Consider the following 24,912-nt stretch of genomic DNA (forward strand, 5'->3'; position numbering starts at 1 on the left):
AGTAAACTGTCACTATGCTCTACGCAGGACAGGCACATGATGGCCTCTCACATATAAACACATGCATGCGCTTGAATGCCTGCGCACACATTGGACGCTGCTGTACACACACTCACGCACATGTATCCATTTAAGCAAGTGCACACATGCACATACTCTCTCTCTGTTTCTCACACCCACACCCACATGCACACACAATACAGACATATTAACACAGGCTCACATACATGTGTGAAAATGTACGTGCACACACACTAACATGAACACACACTCCCACAAATAAAATAACTTTTTTTGCCAGTGTTCTTGGCTCTGGAGGATTTCAGTGAAAGGTGAATCTTCTCCTTTGAAACAGGTGGTTGATGCTTGGTCACATTTTTGGGAGAGATGTGTGGGCACACACCTGAATAAGCAAACCGTACAAAATAAAACCATTGGAAAAGTACCATAAGTACAAAGGCCACAGTCTTTGCTTGCTGTAGAGCACAACTGACTGATTTACGTTCTTAAAAAATGTCTAATAATAATATAGAGTCCCATCTGAAATATTGCTGTAATGGTTTGCTATGAGTGGAGTGCTCATCCTGTTGATTTTGTTGCCGTACGAAAGGCTGCCCATTGGGTGGTAACTCGTTTGTTGATGTTCCGGAGGGCACAGTGAGCTGTGTGGTGTGTTTGTGAATGGATTAATCGTGCAGTTCTTGGTACCGGTGTGTGGTTGAAGGTGTGGTTTTGTGGGGGAGCCTCGGCGGTCACGGTTTTGAGGAGTGAGCAGGCCCCTAGAACAGGCAGGTGTGAATAATCCTTGGGTCACTCTTTCTTTTGCACTCTCTCTCTCTTCCAGTATGTCTCCCTTCCTCTGTCATAGTCCTTCTCTCTCCCTCTTTCTCCACTCTCTCCCTCTTCTCCTTCCTTTCTATCTCTCCTTTAATTCTAATTATCCTTGTGTTTTCTTCCCTTTCACCTTCTTTCTTACCTCTATAGCCTTCTATCTCCTCCCTTCTTTCTAGCAATAGCTCTCTGTTACCCACTTTTTCAGTTTCTCTCCAACTCTCACTCCCATTTCTTCTCTCACCCTCTCCACCCTCCTTATCTATCTCTCCCTCTTGCTGTCTCCCTTTCTCTTTCGCTCTCTCTGCCGCTGTTTGGTTTGATATCGGCTCTAAGAGGGTTTACTGTGAAGAGGAAGTGTCCTCAGATAGTGCCCTGGCTCAGTGTCTAAACCCAGGGAGTGAAGCTGTGATCCAGAGCCTAATCCCAGAAAATCTTCCACTTCTCTCAACTTCCCAAATAAAGCTCTTTTTCTCCTTTTTCCTGCACTGATGGGGCATTCTGGGGCAAATGCTCTCTCCTTGGCAAGCGAAACCCCGTTGCATGCCCTACATACAGACTGCTTCGAATTAAACTCCGAGGCTGAATGGGTGGTATCGAGAGCCTTGTGACAGTCTGAATGTTATCGAGCTAGCTGCCTGCGCAGTTCAGCCGTGTTGTATTTTCAGCTTACAAAAAGGACGTTTACCTGCAGATTCCCGCTGTGATCATGGCTAATGTCGGGAACGTGGCAATGTTTCTGTGAAATCTCCCGCTCTTATTCAACCTCCTGTTTTTTTTTCTTGTTTTGTTGTTGTTGCTGCTTTTCCCTTTAGAATTATGGCTTAGCCCGGACAATGTGTGCCATTTCTGAGAATAAGGACTGCCTGAAAACCTGATACACAAAATGCCTTGTAAAAATGTTCCTCCGGAACAAGAAACAAGGAATTGATAATTTAATAAGGCTCTAATATCCCTCTCTTATCACAGTCAGCTGCCAAAACAGAGGATCACAGATCTGTTAAGTACATTGCTTTCAATAGATAAAATATAAACGTTGCTGTTTCAAGGTTCATCGCTTCATACATACAGCACGCTAGGGAGAAAAACATCCCCTTAAGACCTACTCAAAGGGGGGATTTCGCAATATATGGCGCTCGATACAAGCAAAGTGTAAAGTAACAGTGTAAAAAGAAGGACCATTATCTAGCCATGTGGAAAATGTCTTAAAGACACCGAAACACAGAGCCTAACTTGTGTTTTAATATAGCTCTGGAAATTCAGACTAAGATAAGTGATTATTGGATTCTTGTGTCTTCTCAGGTTGGAACAAAACATTTCAGGTGTGCTATTGCTTTGGCAGTGCTGAAGGAAAAGACTGCATTTGAAATTTGTTGCGTGCCCAGAAATTGTACAGTGGAAAGTATATTCATTTACATTGGTTTTGAGGAAGGTTTTCTTTTTGCGTTTTTTATTTCATAATGATGTTGATGTTTTTTGTCGTATAGAAGTGCCTTTTTTTGAAGCATTGCTGCTTGGGTTTGTCTCCACCCTGAGACTGGGTAAGGGTAATACGATGGTAGTTTACAGAAAAAAAACCAAGTCTTGACCTTGTGAAGATGATTCGCGAGTGACCAGATGTCCCTCGATGGAGACCTGGCGCAAGGGGGAGGGGCAGAGGCAGCGGCCCGACGCTCTGAAGCCCTTGGCTGAAAGACAGGGCCAGATGCACCCCCTTCTCCTGCCCCGCCCCTCCCTGCGGTCGTCCGCGTAACGCGTGGGCTCGCCCAGCGGAGTCGGGCACTGCCTGCTTCGGCTCTCGAAGCTGATTGGCTGAGCCGGGCGGGCCGGCTGACGGCCCCCTTGGCACAGTCTGGCGCGGAGGATGGCGGAATGACAGAGCCCGCGGGATGCTGGGAACGAGGAAGTGGTGTGCCGCCGTGCTCATGTCAGGCATAAACCACCACAGGCTTTTACCTCCTACGGTCTCCAGCTAAGCTCCCACCTGCCCAACCCCACGCAGCCAACTCAGGCTTTTACCCCCTAAAGTCTTGAGCAAATTGCCCACCTGCCCCACCCCAGCCAAGCAACATGGGGCTTTGTTCACTAGCATCTGCCCAACAAACAGTTGGCAGGGGTGTGGATGAAGATTGCTGAAGAAATGAAAGAACTGCTGGACACTGTATTTAAATGTTTCCAAGCACGTTCAGAGGTTCCTCGCCAGTAATTATGTCACTATAAAGCTTGCTTGGGAGCATTTAACAGTGTGAAAGTATCTCTTGACTATTTTATAAAGTGTCTTTTTAACTAATACATGTGTAGGTATCTCTGTATCATGCAGTGTGTGGGTATCTATTTTATTCACTTTAATGGCATACAGTTTACCAATCTGATGGGGAATTTTATTATTGTTCTCTTAAAGAATATCGTTTAACCTGATGGACTTTTCTCTGATTACTGTGTTCCCTTTCAAGATGTTTTCAGTTTAGATTTCAAAACCTATGAACCCTTACAGGTGAGCTGCAAAATATCGTGGTAACATTCACTGTTCTTTCCGTCTGTACTACTCACTGTAAAGCACCCTACACTGCACCATACTGTACATTGTGCGCACTGTACCAATGTTTTCCAGTTGGGGCGGAAAGCCACCGTTAGAAAAAGCGTCTGTCGTCCCTTTGTATAGGTTGTTAGAGGAAAGAATAGCGTTTAGCGCCGCGAATGAAAGGTCGCAATAACAAGAGAGGCTGCCGGCGGCGTCCTCATTATGTAACGTGCCCGCAAACCGTGCACTTCTCATTAATATTGAAGAGTTGCAGGCTCTTGAAGAGCAATTACAAGAGCCGTGCGCATGGCAAAAAACAGTCTATTTCTGTGCACACCAATCCATCTCTGTCTGAATGGGTTCACCCAGGTCCTCTGTGTTCCAGATAGGTTTGCACTTAATGAATCGAAACCTGGATTTTCTAAACGCTTGGCGACGTTTTGTAAATGATATTTATTTTTATTCTAAGGCTTCTCTCTCCCATGTAAAAAATGGATTTGGACTTCTTGGCAAAGCTGAACCGTGCCGAGCGCTTTTGTTTGATCAGATTGTTCCATCTCTCTTGCCAAAGCAAAACTGCCATTAAGCCCATTAGTTAAAACCGCAATTATAAACAGGTCTTTCCACTTAATTCATTATAAAGCAACGGTTCTAAATTTGACATCCATTAACCATTTTTTATTTATGCCCCCGATCCCTGCCCCCTCCTACCAGCGGCAGCATTTGGTAATGTTGCTCTCGCTAATGGTAGCTTAATCAGTGTTTGTAGGTGTGCAATAAATTTGAGTGAAAATCCATTTTGTTATTAACAGACTTGATTTTGTGTGTAGCCTACAAATTTCAGGGGTATGAAAACTTTTTGTGGTGTTTCTTCAGAAAAGAGTCCTGAATTATTTACCGTGTTTTTAATGCAGCCACAAACATGTAGCTCAGGGGTTTCAACACTGTTTTTGTCCTCATAATAGGCTACAAATCAAAATCAGGAATGACGCAAAGAACACCAACAACAAACTGTAACAGTCTACTGCTTAATTGTGATATGAAAATCTGCATGTGAGGTTACACTGTAGGTGGAAAAATATTAACCTATCAACATGACGTCCATACAGTGTTTCAACAGTTCAGCCTTAGCTGGAGTTTCACCCTGATGGGGTACCATTGTACAAAAGGAAGTGATTGTCCTCGTGATGTGGCAGTGTCATACGGCTTGTTAATTTCCGACTGGAGGCGGTACAGACTTCAGTAGATGGTCACTTTATCGCTTCGGTTTAGAAATGAGGTCCATCTTGGAGTGAATTGAATGCTTTTGTGTTCTGTGCATTGGAGTTGCAGTGACTAACTGCAGGCTTTCAGTTTGGATTGCTTCCATGCAATGACATCATAGCCCTGTGATCGTTATCCGACACCTGTTTCTCAACCTCTTTACGGTAATCTAAGGCTGACCCCACCCCCAAAACGCAGCTCATGACCATCATTGTTTTTTTCTTGGTTTATTATGTGTTGCAGCTATTCACACTTCCATTGTAAAAAGACATCACTTGTAGGCATTCAGTCTTTTTACTGCTGAGTTTAACTGAGCCTGTTCTTGTAACTTTACTGTTTCTCATGCTTTTGTACAGCCTGAAACTCAGTTGCACTAAAAAAATGCACATATACTAATTTGTATGTCCATAATATAGAAGTTTAACTTTATAGTATGTTCTATAAAGTTTTCTGGTACTCCTGGTTCCTGGTACTAGGGACATATAATTCTTTCAGACTCCAACTGACGAAACCGGGTCAGTATAATGAATATAGACTAAATGGCAGGTTATTGCTGAATTAGAGGTGATATTTCAGTGGGTGCCATATTAAAAAATGAAACATGTATTTGAGCTGCAGTATGGTGATTGAATCTAAATGTGTATATTGAAGAAGGGGGCAAAGCTCAAAGTGCAAGCGCGCAGTAAATCAGAGCTGTAGTCATGTCTCCAGTCCATCAGGATTTAAGCAGTCCAGCGCCTCATTTGTCAGACTGAGAAATGACTGCATGTCTTGATTCTTGCACGGCTCCAGAGTTTTGGGTTAGAACCAACCAACAAAATCTTCATGTGCGGAGGGTGGAGAGAGGGGGAAAAAATCCCCATTATGTCATCAAAACTGTGTGTGCTATCCTTGTTCTTGTCTGGAAATTGTCTGAATCCCCATCAGATTCAGATAAAGCTCAAAATTCTTAGCCCCGAAAATTGAATGCCAGCAATCACTGTAACTGTCCTTGTATTTGAGTTTGAGTTGAGCCTGAGTCCAGTCTGTGCCAGACAATAGCCAAGAGTTCTGCTAGGCGATGCCCAGCTGGCCAGAGCGGGTTGCATTCAGTGAGGTGCTGTACGGCCTTCCTCGTTGCACGAGGTCTGCCCCCCTCTGGCCGATCAAGGACCTGCTAGCCGACTCTGGCAGCTGTTCGTGAAGCGCACTGCGCATCTCAGCAGGTGGACCGCAGAGTCAAAGGAACTGGACGCCGGTGTCGCTAGCGTCAGAAAGCACGCTCGCCGACGCTTCCAAATCGATGGCAGACACTGCATAACTGCCAGCTGAGCGTCGCCATTTCGAAGGAGGGTGTAGTTTTTTTTTTTTTAATTCCTAAAAATAATGTTAAAAACCGTAATACATTTTTAAAGCAAGGGTGCTAAATTATTTTGATTTTGAGAATGCTTTTCGGAGGACCATGTCCTGCCACGCTGGCTGTGACGGAGGACACAAGGCCGCTGTGTTCCGTGTAGCGTAGCGTAGCCCGTCTGACAGAGTGGCAGGCCGGCCTCCTGACTAATGCAGGAATGTTGGCGGGCCCCTGGCAGATGGCACTCGGTCTGAGAGCCGCCATAGGAAATGACTTCGTTGGGCGGAGGCGAAAGAGGAAAAAAAGCCCAGTGAATTTAGCGCATTGTTTCACAAGCATCACAAAGGGAAAACAGGAAAATTATGGAAACTCCCCTCGTTCTCGAGATACATATCAAGAGCAGCACTGACTTTCATTGACGCAGACAAAAGAGGTCTTTTTTAAAAAGCTATCTTTGTTTTTTCCACTTCAGAAAAAAAAACATCTTATTGAGGAGAAACATCTTCAGGTGTAAAGTGCTTAATGTGACCTTGTCACACAATTAGTACTATGCTATTCATTTATTAATTTTCAGTAGTCAGGCGCTTGTATTTCTGTAGTTGTTTATGGAAGGATCATTTTCTGTGCAGTTTAAACGTACTTAAACTATGCAAAAGTATGCAGCTGTGTAGCCTGAAGGAAATTCAAACAATGCAGATTAGCAGTTGGTGTCATGACACCTTTTTAGAAAAGAAACTGCCTGATGCTGGCTTTGTAGCATGCTTATGAAGAAGCCCATTATCACCTGTGCACAAGCGTTTGTGATGAACTCAGAGAGATATCAACACCAGGCATCCAGAAAGCACAGCAACGTACAGAGAAAGTATGGCTCTAGGTAGGAGTTGTGAGAACAACTATGTAATGGCGTACAGTTAAAACCAAAGTTTTTTAAGGAGAGATGACAGTCCACCCTCCTCTTGTATTTTTTTATTTTTGCTTTATTCAGAGAGAGATAAAGCAGAGAGGGTAACAGAGAAGGGACCACAGGTCAGAATCCTATACAGGGAAATCATATTTGGCTGAAGAGTTGGCCATCCTACTGTGACACATCAGCTGAATTGCATAGAAAAAGCAGACTTTTCCTGTTACGTTCCGTATTTGTGGCATGTATACGTTCACAGTATTTTCTTTCATGTCACTTATTCCATTGGAATATCGGTGTTTTGTTCTTCAGATCTGTTTATTCATGATTTTCTAATGCAGAACACAGGCTGAAATGCAGTGTCGAGCGGACGTTTGTTTCGCACGACTAAATTCCAGTGGACGAATGGCGCAAACGACACTTTTCGGCCCTTCGTTTTGCGCTTGCAGAAGAGCGGTTTTTTAGAGCGTCCCAGCTGCGCGCGCTTTCCAAAGCCGCACAAAGGAGGGGAATGGCTCTCGTCGATTCAACGTGACACGGCCGCTGTCAGAAATAGCACAGTGAAGCCTGACAGCTGCATCTGCAATCGCTCGGAGGTCCCGAGTTTGGCGCGATGCGTAAGCGCAAGCTTCACGTGAAAAAGTGACGCGGCGTCTGTGGACAGCAGGGACTGGTCACCTCCGTGGGTGGAGCTCACCTGGTGGAATCATGTTTATTAATCACGATTCTCTCACTTTTTTCAGTACTATTTCATCATAGTAATTTTCACAACAATTTTTTACATTAAATTTTTATTAACATAGTAACAGGTTTTATTTCAAAATGGCTTTTTTTTTTTAAAAGACTACATTTATTTCATAGTGGTTCTTCCAAATAGCATTTTGAGTCACTTTTTTCACTTCATGGCAATACTTTTCATTTCATGACACTTTCATTTTGTGGTGCTGTCATCTATCTGTATTACGAGTGGAGCTGAACCTATTCAGTGATTGGCTAATTCTTTGCGATTCATTACTTTGTCTGGATCTGTCAGTACTTTTTTAGAGCCGGATTACCTGCTAGCAAACTTGTCTGGCAAAGTTATGCTAGCTTTCAGGCTTTTCAACTCATCAGCATTGTTCTGAGATGGATGCAATGCTCAATCAGTGATTCCCAGTTAATCAGGAAAAATCACAGCTGAGCTTTCTCTCAGTCTCTGACCTCACATACTCCTGTTTTGTTTCCACAGGCAACGGCTTCTTAAACCCGCGGGGTTCCCCTGGACTCCTGAGTGTACACAGCGGGAATGGGCTGGGGAAAGGGATCCCCAACAAGTCCCCACCGCCCCCCGGGGGCAACCTGGGCATCGGCAGCCGCAAACCCGACCTGAGGGTGGTCATTCCTCCATCCAGCAAGGGCATGATGCCTCCTCTGGTGAGTCCCCCCCATAATCACCAATATGCAGTGTGGATGCTCTCCACCCCCCCCCCCCCCCCCCATTCTGTTTCCATGGGCAGCGAGCACTTGACCCCGCCTCTTTCCTACTACAATTGCTCATGGGAAAATGGCAGTGCTAGTCCACTGTAGTACGTGTGTGTTGTCACCCCACCTTCACCAACTGCTCCTCACACCCGCCCCTGAAACCTATCCTCCCGCCCCATCTCCAAGAGTGACCAGCAAGTAGCCACGCCTTTTTCCTATGTCTCCGTCACAGTATTTATTTGTTAGTGTTTGCACCCGACCCTCCATACCCACCCAAAAAAAAAGGAACAATAACAAGCCTGTGCCAGGACAGTTCTGATTGTGGAGGATGTATGCAGCCTCTGCGGGTCTGTTGCTGTAGGTCTTCAGGCTTTGTTCTAATCAGCAGCACGCAGCCCAGGAGGAAAGTCCAGAGCTCATTGTTGGTGGGAGAGGCCCTCGAACTGAGCCAAGAAACACAGAAACGCTGGACAAACATGGCGCCGCGGCGGGCCTCTATCTCTGCAGCCCAGGTGTTCTGGCAGCCAATTACTCACATTCAAATTAGAGGGTGTCTCTAATTATTATAATTAAAGCGGGAAAGAGTCCTGACCACACTCTGCACCTGAGGCAACCCGAGACCGTCATCGCCATAAATCAAAAATCAGACAGGGTGGCGAGAGAGAAACATGCGTGCACACACACACGCACCACACACACAAGCATCCACACGTGCATGCACACACACGCAAGCATCCACGCGTGCACGCATGCACAGACACACACACACAAGCGTCCACACGTGCATGCACGCACAGTCAGACGGACTCAAACACACTCATACCACACACACTCACCTTAGCAGATGGTCAGCTTCTTTCAGCTTGCATGCCGCTGCAGCCTAGCTGTACTGTTTTTGGTAAATATTAGCTGCTCCACCGCTGAGTAACCATGGCAAAATTTGAGATCACATCCTGGTCAAAATCGGACAAAAAGGTAAGATCAGACTACTACTAGGCGTGGGTATAACTGTAACTTTGACTGTGAAGCATGCAAACTTGCAGATTCCCAACAATTTCTATGTTAAATATGTTCATGATTCCAAACATGTAAAATAACAATTTTGCCCTGCGTATTGGTAAAGACAGGTGTTTCTTTTAAAATCATCAGTAATCTGTTGGGGAAGTTGTACTGCTCTCTGAAGGGTTGAAGTATAACCAGTGTGACGCAGATCTGGTGTGCACCACCGCAGCCGGCAGCGTCTGATCTCATTCATTCGTCGGGGCCAGACAAATACGGCTGCACGGTACTGTTCGACAGACCAGTGATTGCTCAGCCTGGCCTGTCATTAGGCCGTAGCCCAATAAAATGCAGTCACATCCTGCAGTGACAGGAATGACATGGAAAGTCTGGGTAATCAAGGCCGATAACATCTATCTGCTCGCGCTTGTTTTGGCGGTCTGTCTTTATTCCCGGTCTTGCGCTGGTCTCAGGATATCCTGCATGGGGGGGGGGGGTGATGGGGGATGGCTTGGGGGGGGGGGGGGCACGCCCCTACTGAGTGTTTCTGCCTATGCAGCAGTGTTGATGTCCCACCCCATGTCCGTGTAATCGGGTGGTTCGGTTTTGTCTGATCTCTTTAAGTTGTAGCCCCCCCGCCCCCCCGCCCCCCCATTTCCAATTAAAGTAAGTGGTGTTCCCTACAAATGAGCGGGAGAGACTCCAGGATTAATAACATTATCAGGCTCACTGTTAAATGTATTGACAAACCTCCCGATGAGAAGGGCCTCGGTGTCATCAGTTTATCAGCTCATGCTGTGAGACACACGTGTACATACACACGGGCTTCACACACACACACGCACACACACACACCTGCACACACACATACTACATGCTGTCCAATGTTCTGCGCGGATACATATGCACGCTCATATGCACAAGCATGCATGTAAACACACTCACACACTCACACACACAACACTCTCCCCCACTTGTCCAGGTGCCTGTTTGACCCCTGACCCCATTACCTCATTGTTTGTCTTCAGGTCTAATTATGTGTAATGACCACCCTTATGTGGGCTTATGAGGTCGTGACCTCCAGGATGCAAGTCACTCTACTTGAGTCTCCCCTTGAGTTTCAGTAAAGCTTTTGAGAAGTGATGTCATGGCTACTCATTCAGTCTAAGTGTGAAGGCCAGGTACAGTTATGGTGTGTTCTCAGCCTGTTGCCAAAACGTATGCTTCATTCCTTTCAGAGGAGCAAATTCGCTGCAATGTGGTATCCTAATGTGAGAGCCAATAGGGAAGCAGGGTCCTAAAATAAAAGCCAGTAGGGAAACGGGGTCCTAAAATGAGAGCCAATAGGAAAGTAGAGTAATTACCTTTTTAACATGGCCATCTTCTCTTCTTTTATTTTGTGGTGGGCAGTCAGAGGAGGAGGAGATGGAGCTGGTGAGTCTGGAGGAATGCCTGGACAATTAAAAAAATGCCTGAAAATGCCTGTTTTCAAACACAATATTGTAACACCCACTGACAATGAAAACATTCCTGGATAAAAACAGAGCTTGAACTGGAATGGGTAAAAGTCGTTGAGCTGCTTCTGAAGATAAGCAAGCAAGCAAGAAAGAAAGAAAGAAAGAAAAACCAGAGTTCCAGCACTGTGCTTATCCTCTGCATCACAATGCATGCTGGTTGGCAGCTTCTTGCTGGGTGGAGCCTCATCATGCCACAGCCAATGGCAGTCACACTGACCAGTGCTTCCTCTCACCCCAGCCAATGGCGGTCACACTGACCAGTGCTTCCTCCCACCTCAGTCAATGGCAGCTATGTTTGGTGGCGTCCACTTGCGTGCAAGTTAAATCGAATGCAACCAAAACAACCTCAGGGGCAGTTTGTGGCCTTGAAACAGAATCAATACCCACATCCATCTCACAGTTACAGTCATTTTTTATATTATTAATTTATTATATTATTAATTACAAGCATTGTGTGAATAATTTTGGAAGGCATGGTATACACACACACACAAACATGCATATGTGTGTCAGTGTGTGCATACCATGCTCTCCAAAATGATTTGCACCCTTGGTAAAGATGAGCAAAGAAGGCTTTATGAAATTGTCAAGGCAGGTGATGTCCTATATCATATGTTAATTAAATTGGAAAGTTATAGTGTTTTATATGAATGCAGTTGTTTGGTTTTTTTCCAAAAATATGTTACAATGGATGTATTTGTGTATTAATAAGCAAGTATATGTGGATCCTCCATTCACAATGATAACACCCCTGAGTTATGTTCTATACTGTTTTATGAGATTGGTGAACTTATTAGAGGAGATCTTTGACCATTTCTCTGTGCAGAATTTCTCAAGATCCTTCAGATCCTCTGGTCTATGTTTGTAGCATGTCCTCTTCAATTCGAACCACAAATTTTTGATTGGGTTGAAGCCTAGAGACTGAGATGGCCATTGCTTGGTTGATTTTGAGATGTGCCTCGAATAACTGTCTTACTGAACGATCCATTTGTGGCCAAGTTTGAGCTTCCTGGCTGATGGAACCAGGTTTTTGTTTGAAATGTCTTGGTACTTGGTGGAGTATAAGGCATTTTGGAACTACTACAAGTACCTGGAGTATGACCATGTACATGCTAGAGGTATTGTGTCCTTTTCAACAAAGGCATCCTTCTTCCAGTTCCAAGCCCTCAACTGGTTTGCATGGCCAAAATCTCAGTTTTGGTCTCATCTGCCCAAAACACTCGATTCCAACTGAATTTCCAATGCCATTTTTTTGTTGTTTCCCCTCAATAGAGGTTTTCTTTCTGGAAACCTTTCCAAAAAGCCTATTGGCACAGAGGCACCATCTGATAGACTTTGTGTCATCAAGATGCAACCAAGTTTTGAAGATCTCCATCTGTGTTGCCTTGAACTTTTCTTAGCTTCGTAAACCATCTGTCTCACTGTGTGTGGAGGCAAGATGGACTTGCATCCTTTTAACCGGCATGCTTACTGGAGGTTTACCAGTGGAATAGTGGTTTTGAACTTCTTAGTTATTTATGTGATAGTAGGATCAATATGTTTTTTTGTCTTTCCCATGATGATGGATAACACATGCCTTTTACTTGTGTTACCTTATTTTTATACCCCAGTGAAACAGTACAGTGCCCTAAGACTGAAATGAACATAAAGTAGCATGTCAATGTAGATTTAGTTTTGTTGAATTTTTAAAAAATCATTAGGGGTTTCAATAATTGTGACAGACATTCATGAGAAAAATACTTGTGAAACAAAAATCTGAGCATTGTATTAGTATAATATAATATGATACAGATTATAAGATTTGAGAATACAGTACTCATTATGTGTATTGCTTGTTTTATACATCCTTCTTTGCATATTTTTTTATCAAGGGAGGGCACCATATAACTATATATCATATTATATTTAAAAAAAGATACTTCAGATAGAAATTGTATTGGGCTCTTGCCGATCGGCCTACTTCCTGACGGGTCAGAAGTCTTGCAGGGAGCTTTGTTTACTTACCGCTAGGAAGGGGAGCGCTGACAGCCCACATTTCTCTGCTCTCTCAAGACTCACATAATCATTTCTTTACTGCTTTATGGCCACTTTACGGTTCAGGTATAAATTAATCCGGCCGGAGACAGAGTCCTCTTTCATATTGGCATGTGTGTGAAGAGCGGCATCATTCACCTGCCGTAACGGAGCAAAAACAATACAAATCTTGTGCACAGAGAGTGCTCACGGTTCAGTGAGCTTTACTTAGGATGTAATTCTGCTTTTTAGCACTGGCAGTGTTCTGCTCAGGAACAATCAGTAAAAAGTAGATACAAAAATAAAATAAAATAAAGTGGATGACTTCATTCTGAATGATGTCATCCACGGAGAGACTGGGCTGGATGATGTCATTTGGTTACAGAATGTGAAAACCATGGGGTGGGGGTGGGGGTATTTGTGTGCTTGTGTGTACTTGTGCCTGTGTGTGTGTGTGTGCGTGTGTGTGTGAGAGAGAGTGTGTGTTTCTGTGTTTCTGTGTGAAAGAGCACATGTTCATGAATTCATATGTGTGTGTGTGTGCGTGTGTGTGAGAATGTGTATGCATACCTTTCGTATAACTGAGACGTAGTCAGTCTGATGATCTTTAATACATTCTGGCCACATTAGTGCTGGCAGAGTGACATTTCATGAACCCATAATGGGTTGTCAATCACTCACTTAAACCAATGGAATAATTTTGCTCTCTACAGAATTGTCATAATTGGTCCAAATGAGCGAGCCACTTATAGGACGTGGTGGCTCCACCCATTGTTGATCTCATGAAGCCTCACTCTCCCATCACACCACTGTCTGATCGCTTCTGAGAGGTGAAGAGAGATGAAATGCTGATATATTGATCCTATCTGAATATCAGAATCCGAACAAACACATTAAGGACTGACTTGTTTTAAGCTGAGGTCACTGTAACACAGCCAGAGTCTGAGAAGTTAGCAAATGCCAAGATTGTACTCTATATTGTAGTTAGATAAGTGCTTTCAGTAGTGTCCTGTTTTAGAAGAGAATTCCAGCCCTGCTGCTGCTGCAACAGAACTGTTTTTTTAAAATTATATCTTCTTTTTGTTCAACCAAGTAGGTCAACTGAGAACTCAGTTCTCTTTTGCAGTGATGACCTGGGGAATTACAGTCGGTAGGGAATGCAAAGAATTGTCTACCCAGACAGATGTAGGGTGTTTGTGTGGCTAGACCTTAAGAGCCAGGATTTGTGAGGCTGCAGTGATTCTGCTGGTCTCTGTTGTCTCTGAGAACTCCTCGTTCGGGCCGACCATTCCTCAACTGCGGCCGAAGCTGGTTCGGTGTTGGCACTCTAACCCTCCGCTGCTTGGTCCTGCTCGGTTTTGGTGTGCTGTGACTGACCCCTGACTGACCACTGACTGACCACTGACTGACCGCGTCAGTGCATGTGCGCCTCCCAAGGTAGCAAGCAGTTTAAACCCTCTGTCCAGTCTGAAAATCCGGTCTGTGCTCTATTTTCAGTTTTTATTTCTTTGAAATTTTCTTGGTTTGTCAGTGGGAGTTTTATTACCAGAGAAAGAGTGCTTCTGTTGAAAGTTGTAATCTAAGAATTAACTATCTCTCTAATAGCTCCTGACAGAGACAGAGGTGTCTTTTTTCAGTCATCTAAGTGCACAGACTGGATTTAAACAATCCATATTAAACAGCAGCTACATTTATTATCCAGCTATAATCTCAGCATTGAGATTATTCTCTCTGTTTTGAAATCCCCTCTGTAAACATATCATTCTTTATTCATGCATTGGGGATTTTACTGGACATATCTATTGCATAAAATAGTTGTTTAATTGGGGGTTAAAAAACCCCCTGCTCAAGCATATTTTCAGATTAGTTTTGCTTTCAGTCTTACCTCAGTGTCCCTTAAATCTTTTAGCATTCAAAAGAATTAACCCAGGGAAGAATAGCTTTCTCTCATGAAGCAACAGCACCAGTGAGTGGCAAAGGAGAGGATTGCACTAAAAACAGCCCATCTGCTTTTTTTGTTCCTTCTCCAGGCTGTCTCTGGGAAAAATCAGATGCAAACTGACCTTTAATTTTTACTGGGCCAAGCATGCAGTCTAGTAAATCTGCGCAAGTTTTATTGCATTTTTGAATAACACTCAGGTCATGCAGTTCTAATGTGTTTATTGTCACTTCCATAAATATTATGGATAGCCCTTCATTGTTCTTTGGTCTTTGTTTCTGAGTAATGAACCACATACTTCAGGGGAAACTAAGATCATAGCAACTAACATTTGACTGTTACTAAATTTCTACCATGGTGTCAGCCTTTTTCGTATATATGTGCGCATACACACACACACACACACACAAAAACAACACACACACACACACACACACACACACCACACACACAATGGAGTATGAGGTGATGTCCCTCTGTCGCATTGATTTGTGGGAAGATGCTTTAAGGTGGTGGAAGATCACAGAGCTCAAGAGTTCGAGAGTTTTGCTTTTTAAAACAATTAAAATCAATTATAAACTTAGGCTTTTATTTCCCCACTTTAAACTTAAGTTTTTATCTAAGCTTTTATAAATCTATTTTATTTTATCTAATTATATAACTGCTTTATATTTTTTTGATTTTCTATCTTATTTCTGAGTATGTTTTCGTTTACCCCATTGTGTGCTTTTATTTTTAATTTTTAGTCCTTTTATTTTTTACTTTAAAAACTTTCCCCAACATGGACATTTTATTTATATATGTCTTATTTATCATTAATTTATACTCTTTGTTTTGCTTATTGTTTATTTGTTTATTTATAATTAACTGCTGAAGTCTGAATAGCTTACCCCACAAAGTTTAAGGAGGCTGAGGATATTGAGAAGGAGGCTGCTAGTAGCTGCTCGAGTTGTCTTGGAACTGGAAGGCCAGATGCATCAAACCAGAGAAGATGAACAGCCTGTTGATTCCCTTGTGGTCGAGGCTCATGGCGTTTGCTGAAGCTGGGGGCTACCGCTCCATGGCCCAGTCCTAAGGATGCCCCAGCTCAGGTGGACGCACACGGCGGAGTTAAGCTGGGGTGCGAGGCTCGAGACCCCAGCATGCTCTACACCGCTTGGCGTGCAGCCTTGGACTGTAGGCTAGGGGTGGACTGTAGGGGTGGAAATCGAGCTGGGAGGCGCTCCTCACTTCTCCCTCCAGCCAAGTGATCTTCAGCTTAACAGCCGATATCAGGCACTGGAGAAACGAAATGTTTCCAGACCTCTCTGTCCACCGGCCCTTGGCCAGGGTGAAGCACCCTCTCTTTCTCCTCTTCCCTATTGGGCCAAGGACACTCAGGCTATGGGAGCAAGTCAATCGCTTAAACACTGTACCTCGCTCCTCTAATGGATCCCAGCAGCCTAGGTGGACAACTTGTGAGGACCGTCCCCACCGTGCTTGCGGTGGGCTCATCTGTGGTTTGGGAAATCTTGGTCCCTCCAGCACGTACTTTTTGCTTTCCAGGTGCCTGAGTCCAAAACATTCTGCGTCCACTATAGTTATCCATGTGGGCTCAAACGACATCAGACTTCAGCAATCCGAGAAACTCAAGGAGAATTGTGTTACTCTTGTCGATACTCTCCTGGATTCCGGTAAACAGTGCATCATCTCTGGCCCTCGGCCTGCCCCTTGCTTCGGTGATGTTAAGTTCAGTCGATTATGCCAATGTTACGTCCGACTAAATGGATATTGCGGCCTTCTGTTCTGTATTGTTGTGCTGAATCCGTACCATCTGCTGCCAACAAGTTACAAAATTCTTCCATTACTCTTCAAGAGCATCTTGCTAATCGTAAACTTGTTCTGAACACAGATGAAACAAAATTTTTGTTCTCTGGAGTGAGAAAATTGACTATAGTTTTGTTTCCAAATGTATTCTTTAAATGGAACTACAATCGAGAGAGTCCCCCATTACAAATACATATCTAGGCATTGGATAGATGACAAACTTAACCCAAGCATTCATGTAGATAATCCTGCTAGCAAATTAAGGTCAAAATTGGGCTTTCTTTATAGAAATAAAATATCCTTTCCAATATCCTTTTTCTGAAAGAGAGTAATTGAGGCAGTTTTTCTCTCAGTTTTAGACTATGGACACATTATTTACTGGAGTACATCCATTACTACTCTAAAGCCATTTGATGCCATTTACCACTCTGCTGAAAGATTAGTTACAGGTGATAAATTTGGCTCACATCAGTGTCTTTATGAAAAGGCTGGCTGGCCCTCTGTGAGACTGTGATCACTACTGCTGTTTTAATCTATAAAGCCCTGCTGGGTAGGCTACCATCTTATCTGTCTTCGCTTTTGAATTGGAACACTGGAAGTTATCACACACACTCGCAAGACCGGCTTGTACTCCTGGTCCCCAAGACAAAGACTGTCCTTGGACAGACTGCTTTTTGCTTTTATGCCCCTCATATTTAGAAAAATTTGCAGTGGGGGCTATGTATAAAAAGTGCTGTAATTTCTACATGGTGAAATCAGAACATATAAAAATGCCATTTAATAAAATCTGAGAATGTGCATTTTACCCACCTGTGAATTGTTTACAATTACAAATTAGAAATTGTGGAGGACAGAGAAAGAAAGAAAATATGTCTAGAAGAACTAATCTAGAAAGAAAATATGTCTTTGTCCCCAACATTATGGAGCTCATATTAGCACAACTATATCTTAACACAATTAACAGTTCTCATGGACTGTAATTTCATTATCAAGTAATGCGTTATACAGGCTGTGCTCAAATGGTGTTGGAACACTTTAGCTCTGGAAGCCATTATGCTGTAATCCCATGTTTGGTTGCTCCATTATGTGTATGTGAACGAGAAAGAGACAAAGCCAGAGAGAGAACTAGAAAATTAGTAAGCATGTGTGTATGCATAGCAGTGCGTGTGTGTGTGTGTGTGTGTGCGTGTGCATGTGTGTGCGTGCGCGCGTGTGAGCATGAGTTCATTTTTGTGCATATACGGTATGTGCACATGTGTATGCGCAAATGTATTTATGTATGTACATGTGTGTGAGCGTCTTTGCATGTGCATGTGTGTGCACATGTGTAAGTGCACATGTGTGTGGGCTCACAGTGTTGGACCCTCTCTTCTGTTCATTGCAGAACACCCAGAGGATAAGCAGCTCCCAGTCCCTGGCCACGCCGGTGGTTTCAGTGGCCACGCCCAGCCTGCCCCCGCAAGGCCTGGTATACTCAGCCATGCCCACTGCGTACAACACCGGTGAGTCCTCATTCCGTTACCATACCTCCACTAGCGAGCGCTCATTTCGCCCACCATACCACTGTTCGTGAGCACTCTTTCCACCATACCTGTGAAACTGTGTGCCGACCATGGGGTGACCGCAAGCTGGCCATGAGGAGGCGGCGAAATGACTGCAGGTTGAGCTTTGGGTAACCGCAGAGTGACAGATGATTGTGGAATGACTGTAGGTTGACTGTGAGGTACGGATGTACATTAACATTTAAATATTCAAATACTCACAGAAAATCAAAGCTTGGATAATGCAAACGAACAATGAATATTTCTTAATTTCTTCTTAAATTAAGTTCTTATTGTTATTTCTTATTTTGTAGTTGATGATAAAAATGATGTTTGAAACGCACTAATAATGTGGACATTATACCTCCTGAATACAAGGGGATGACATTAGAAAAAGAAGTGATAGGAGGTTGACAAATCCATGTGAGTGTCCTAGCATTGCTAGCACAGTCACAGAGCTACTGCCATCTCAACAGTAATCTCTGACCTCATTTTTCAGACAGGAACATGTAATCCCCCAGCATTCTGTGGTCATTGCAGAGCGAGTCTGCAATATGGTTTCCAATGATATGTTAAAGCTTTATGTGGTAACAGTCCAAACTGAAAACAAATTAATTGACATCTTAAGTTTAGATTACTGCCATTCCATCTTGGTGAAAAGATGCTTCTACACCCCTATCCAAACACTGTTTGTGTAGAGGACGTAAGTTTTTTGCTGTGAGGTGACCATTGGGCATGGTTAACATTCAGTGACTGTTGAGTGACTGGGATGACCGTGGGCTGACCACTGAGGGATAATGGAGTGAGTTTGGAGTGACCGTGGGGTGACCACTGAGGGATAATGGAGTGAGTTTGGAGTGACCGTGGGCTGACCACTGAGGGATAATGGAGTGAGTTTGGAGTGACCGTGGGCTGACCACTGAGGGATAATGGAGTGAGTTTGGAGTGACCGTGGGGTGACCGTGTTCTGCCTGTGTATTCCAGATTACTCCCTGAGCAGCGCGGAGCTGTCCTCCATCCAGGGCTTCAGCTCTCCCGGCGGCCTCTCTCTGGGCTCAATGTCGGCATGGCAACAGCACCAGCTGGGGCAGGCTGCCCTCAGCTCGCTTGTGTGAGTAGCACCTGCACCCACCCCTCCTCCCACAACTCTATCCACCTGCCGCCCCCAGTGGAAGTCCAGAATTTTGGGGTCTCTGAAACTGTAAAGCATATTGTGAGTGTAAGCATGGTCAGCAGTCTCTGGTGCTCTTTCTATTTCATTTCAGTTCAGTTCAATTCACTTCAGTTTGCTTGTTTGCATTGCGAAATTGTAATACAAAAAGGATGCATAAAACTAGGCGGGTGCATTTCCTGACGTATACTGTAAGTTCCAATGCTGTTTCAGATGACCATAGTGAGTTTTGTAGCAATCGACCACACCCCGTTGGACTTATCCATGTGTAAGCAGCTATGCCCACTTGAACCGATTTCCACAGAACTTGATATTTTGACTAATACATGTCCCACAATCATGTGTAGCTATTTTTGTTTAATTAAATCACTTGGTTTTCAAGACAGTATACATTTGTAGCGTCTTTATTGGCCAATTTCAATAATCCCTTCAGTTGTCGTATGGGGAGTCTTTACATTTACTTCAGGTTTCATAGCACAAACTGTATTACGACCAATATCGCCATGGACTACACCCTTTTTCAAGTGTATTGGTCAATAGCGGCCATTTTTTATTAGATTGGACTGGTTTATATATCATATACTGTATGTATATTGGTCCAGTGAAGCCATGCAGTAAATCTGGTGCTGATTAGTCCTCAAACTTTATACCTTATGCAATACTTTGTAAATTTGTACAGTTCCTTCAAGAGATCATGTGTACCGAGTTCTGTGGAAATAAATCTTATGGTGTGGGAGTTATTGACTTTTAAAGGTGTTAAATTTGGATCTTTAATTATAGGGCCACCTACTGACTGCTTGGGGCACCTAGTGGCCAACTTGACCATACTGCCAAAGCTCATGTCTTTATCATTTACTATCTCAAGGAAATTACTTTCTGAAATTTCTGCCATTCATCCTCTATGGGAAATTTTTTAAATAATTGTTATTTAATAATTTAATAAATATCTCTGAAACTATTAAGAATTCTATACAAACACACTAACTGGGGCCAGGCTGTACAGTGCTTAGTTGATTTGATGCATCTAGCTCGAAATCAGTCCAAGGAGATAGTGGACAAAATTTTGGAAAAATAATAGAAGTTCACTATTAGATAACAATAGTGTGTTGCTTCGCAATCACAGTAAGAACAATCTTACTTAATCTTTCCTTCTGTCTTTCTCTCTTCCCCTCCCACTCTCTCTTGCTTGCTCTCTCATTCTTTCTCTCTCCCTTTCCTCCCTGCAGAGGTGGTGGTCACTTACCTCAGGGTTCCAGCCTCTCCATAAACACCAATCAGAACATCAGCATTAAGTCTGAGCCCATCTCTCCGCCCAGGGAGCGAATCACACCCGCCGGCTTCCTGCACCAGCAGCAGCAGGCCCCGCCCCCTCCGTCCTCCTCCTCCTCCGCCCACCCGTCTCGGCAGGAAGTGGGACGCTCGCCCGCGGACAGCCTGAGCTCGTCCTGCAGCTCGTATGATGGCAGTGACCGCGAGGATCCTCGTACCGATTTCCACTCCCCGCTCGGGCTGGGCCAGCCAGCAGGGGGCGGTACTGAGGGCCGAGACAGCCCATCTGTCAAACGCATGCGCATGGATGCCTGGGTCACATAGAACTGCCCAGGCAACCTTCTGTCACCTGTCACCTGTCACCTGTTACAAGCTAGTCCATTTGAGGAAAGGGAGAAGGTGGGGTGGGGTTTATGGGGGGCGGGAGCATCTAGATCTCATTATTATTATTATTATTATTATTGTTATTATTTAACTTTATTTCATTATGTAAGTAGCAAGAATGGCAGAGGAAGATTAAAGCCTATCTAAATTACGTATATTTCACAAATAAAAACATAACTAAGAAACGGAAAAACAAACAAAAAGTAATAGGACTGAATTATGCTCTGAAACAAATTTCATGAGGTACTCAGATACAAACTGTTCAAGTTTGGAACAGTCCAGTGTATTTTTAAAAGTAAATTCACAAATTCACCCACATGCAAAACAATATCGATTATTTAGTCACTTGTCCAGTCTGGCACTTACACTTATATTTGCTTCTTTTTTCCTGTACGCACATTTCAGACAGAGGAAGTGAAGGCTTGTTCTCCGGTGGAGAGCAGAAGCTCACGATGCCCAGAAGGAGGTTTCATGGTGTAATCAGGGCCACCTCCCAACCTCTAAACCAGCCAGTGTTCTAGAATTCCATTGCTTTCAATTGCCATTAGGGATTGTTAAATCAGAATTAGAATTTTCAAGGACACTGTAATCACATATTTGTGATCTGATACCTTCAAGGGTTAAAAACACAGATTGTGTTGTGACATTTTTAAGAACATAAGAAATGTTCTTGAAGTAGAGTTTGAGTAGTTCTAGAAGCCTTGACCCCTCCTGTTATCTCCTGGGTGAGATTTACATTCAATTACACATTCTGAGTATAAGTCAAAATGGGTGTTTCATCTTTGCTTGAAAGAAAAATAATTTTTTTTTCCCGTCCTAGGCAAAAGAGCTGACCACAAACGTGAAGTTAAGTTAATTAAAAATATACATAGATATTCAATTGAAAAAGAAAAATAGACAATGTATATTTAATATATAATTGGAGATATTAGTAAAAGTTATTCTGTACTCAAAATATACCAATAATTTGTGTTTTGAAAACCAAGCAAAGTATTCGCTGCTGATATATATATTTTTTGTAATAAACCTTTGACCCATTTGAACCATTAATTATGTCAAGGCCAAGTATCTAATATTAGATCAACAATTCCTTTTATTGGAAGCCAAAGCTGTATGTTCAATATTTTTTCTTCAAGCATAGGTTTTTATCATTTCTTTATAAAAGTTTGTTGTTTTAATTTGATTTTTACATTGTGCTTTATCACAAACAATAAAATCACATTCAAGCAACACATTGAAACAATACCTAAAGCCATGAACAGGAGCCCTTCTCTTTATAAATTTAAATTTGAGCCAAACATTTTTTTCTGTTTTGTACATAGCAACTTTAATATATTATACTATATATATATATATATATATATATATATATATATATAATGTCACCTTTGGTGTAAGTATGTATGTATTATACCTTGCACCAGATAAAAGAAACAAAGTATATTTTTGTGGATTACTGCCAAGTTTAAAAGGCAAAGTCCTTACTAAGTAGAGTATTCACTGGTCGATATGGACTATTTTGTTAAATATGCTGTACTTTCTTTAAAAAGGAATAACTATGGTTAGATTTTTCAGAGGATAGCGTCTGGGTCGTCCTCCCTTTAATGGTAGTGAATTTGTGTCCATATGAAATCATAATAGAGGTGCTGTAGGGTTAAGCTTCACTGTATATTTCTGTAAAGGAGAACTGTAACGCTTCGCAAAACACGGCGCCAGTTGGAACAGGAATTCTGTCTCTCAGCCGACAGAATTCCGCAATCCCCCGGCTGCTGACTGCACTGCCATCTTTAAAACCGGTAGGCCACACATCATTTAACGTGCACACAGACACACACGCCCATTCAGAACTGTGTATCAGATACCTCAGTCAAATGGAATTCAAAGCCAGTGGTGCACAGCTTAGTGAGTTGTTTAAGATGTGTGTGAGCCAAGAGTGCACACATGCACATTATTTCAGAAATGCTGTTGCATATGACCACAGGTCTAGGAAGTGCTGAGAGCTTTCCCAGCTTTTAAAAATGGATGGAAATAGACTTTGACAGTGGGACAGGTTGAACCCTTCAGAACAGACACAGGAGGCGGGAAAGTGTTTTGACACTGGACACCAGACGGTGGTGCCCGCAATGCTCTACGGAGTTCAGCTGCACATATTTAATATCAAACCATGCCAAGCCCACAGGGAAGAATATCGTGCCCTTAACATGTGATTCGCATTTTTGGATCGTACCTGCCCTCTCAATTCAGCAGGGCAGTCAGAGGGATCAGCAGCCCAGCAGAATAAAAGAACAGAAGCTTTTTTAAAATGTTCCAGACTTTGTTATTTCCTTGCTAGGCTGTGTGATAAGTTAACACACGGTGCTCAGCCATAACAGAAAAAAACCTCTTTCTTTGCATTTGCTGTCTGTTTCCCCATGTCTTAACCCATGCTATAGGCATCGCTTGCACCCCATTCCTGAAGCCAGTGTAGCTGGTGATTGGCTGATAAAGACCTATGCAGTCTCGGCCTCCTGTCAATGCCACAGAGAGAGAAGCTGCGAAGGTTAACGCTAGAGCCATTGCACAGCGCGCTTGCCTGCTTACGCTCACGGTTACTTACGTAGCCTCTTTTTAAAAGGCCAGCACAGTCTGTGATGAATTCTGCTTATGACTGTTATAACCCCGCTTAGCCCTTAAGTTCTGACACTTGACTCCACTAACTGACAGGACTCTGAGGAACACAAGGACAGGCGTTTGCACTGCACAGCGGAGTTAACACTAACCTCAGCCCCTTTCTGTCACTCAATGACTGTGAGATCACAGACTCACTCACTCACTCACACACACGCACGCACACACACACGTACACACTCACACACATACACACGCACACACACTTACATGCTCACTCACACACACACTCACGCACACACTCACTCACACACGCAGACACACTCACACATACACACACGCACGCACGCACACACGTACACACTCACTCACACACACACTCACACGTACACACTCATGCACACACACACGCACACATACACACACACACACACACAAGCGCATGTACAGGTACGCTCGCGTTCAGGCCCGCCTGCCCCCTGTTTTTGACTGTTGGCTCAGAGCATTTACACCTGGATTGTACCAGCATGTAAATAGTCACCAGACACGTTTTATCATTTTCTTCACCATCTGTTCATAATGAAATAGGCTAATACAAGGGCATTGTGTTTGGTACTTTGTTCCAGGTGGTTCTAAAATAAAATGCAATCACAAGTCATTTAATTTTAGTGAACAGCTAAAAAAAAAAGAGCAATAATAAATAATGTGATAATTAAAATGGTATTAATAAAATATTTAAAATAGTGACAGCAGTAACACAAGCAGAACAGGATAATGTCTCAATCTGGAATCAGGGACTTATTTTTCCTCCTGTTATATGTACAATTCAATAAAATAACATTGTTCCAAAGAGTTACTGGTATATTCTTGTTTCAGGACAAATCGAGCACCTCATATTAACATCTCGATAACCCTATGACCCAGATCTAGCCAATGAAATCACCCTAAGAATGAGTTACGATTCCATCCTCCACCAATCCTCCATGCTGTCCATACTAAGTGGTGTGCACACAAGAAATACATAGTGAATATGAAGAAAATGTGTAGGCTGATAGTCGCTGCTGGAGTTTCGTGCTATTTCTGAGAACTGAACAGGGATACATTTGTTTGAATGTGAAAGAAAGGGATAAATGGAAATAAACAAGAAAAATACCTTTGCAGGAAAAAAAAAAACAAACTTACTCACTTTGCTGTGCAGGAGTACACTGCATTGCGTCATGGCTTTTATAAACAGAACTATGTATTTGGTAATTGTTAGTAGTTAATAGTTTACTCGAGAAGCTGTTTGCGGTTTGGAAGCTCAAATCGTTTGGCGGCACAAGCTGGACTTTGTTGCCATGGAGACGAAACAAAGCG

At 43.2% G+C, this 24,912-nt stretch overlaps 1 protein-coding gene across 5 annotated transcripts in view; it reads left to right on the top strand.

The window, feature by feature from the left end:
* LOC118227025 (myocyte-specific enhancer factor 2A-like) overlaps window positions 1–21,999 on the top strand; it is a 125,073-nt gene extending 103,074 nt beyond the window's left edge. For 3 of the 5 annotated variants that reach the window (XM_035417082.1, XM_035417084.1, XM_035417083.1), the window contains 5 exons: window positions 8,078–8,262; window positions 10,720–10,743; window positions 17,969–18,086; window positions 19,110–19,236; window positions 20,523–21,999. In XM_035417082.1, the coding sequence (XP_035272973.1) occupies window positions 8,078–8,262; window positions 10,720–10,743; window positions 17,969–18,086; window positions 19,110–19,236; window positions 20,523–20,889 (821 nt within the window). In that variant the 3' untranslated portion in view covers window positions 20,890–21,999. The remainder of the gene's footprint in view (window positions 1–8,077; window positions 8,263–10,719; window positions 10,744–17,968; window positions 18,087–19,109; window positions 19,237–20,522) is intronic. The other 2 variants (XM_035417085.1, XM_035417086.1) reach the window with 1 other exon arrangement.
* The last annotated feature ends 2,913 nt before the right edge of the window (window positions 22,000–24,912 follow it).

The sequence above is a fragment of the Anguilla anguilla genome, chromosome 5 (genome assembly GCF_013347855.1).
Source record: "Anguilla anguilla isolate fAngAng1 chromosome 5, fAngAng1.pri, whole genome shotgun sequence".
Lineage (NCBI taxonomy): Eukaryota > Metazoa > Chordata > Actinopteri > Anguilliformes > Anguillidae > Anguilla > Anguilla anguilla.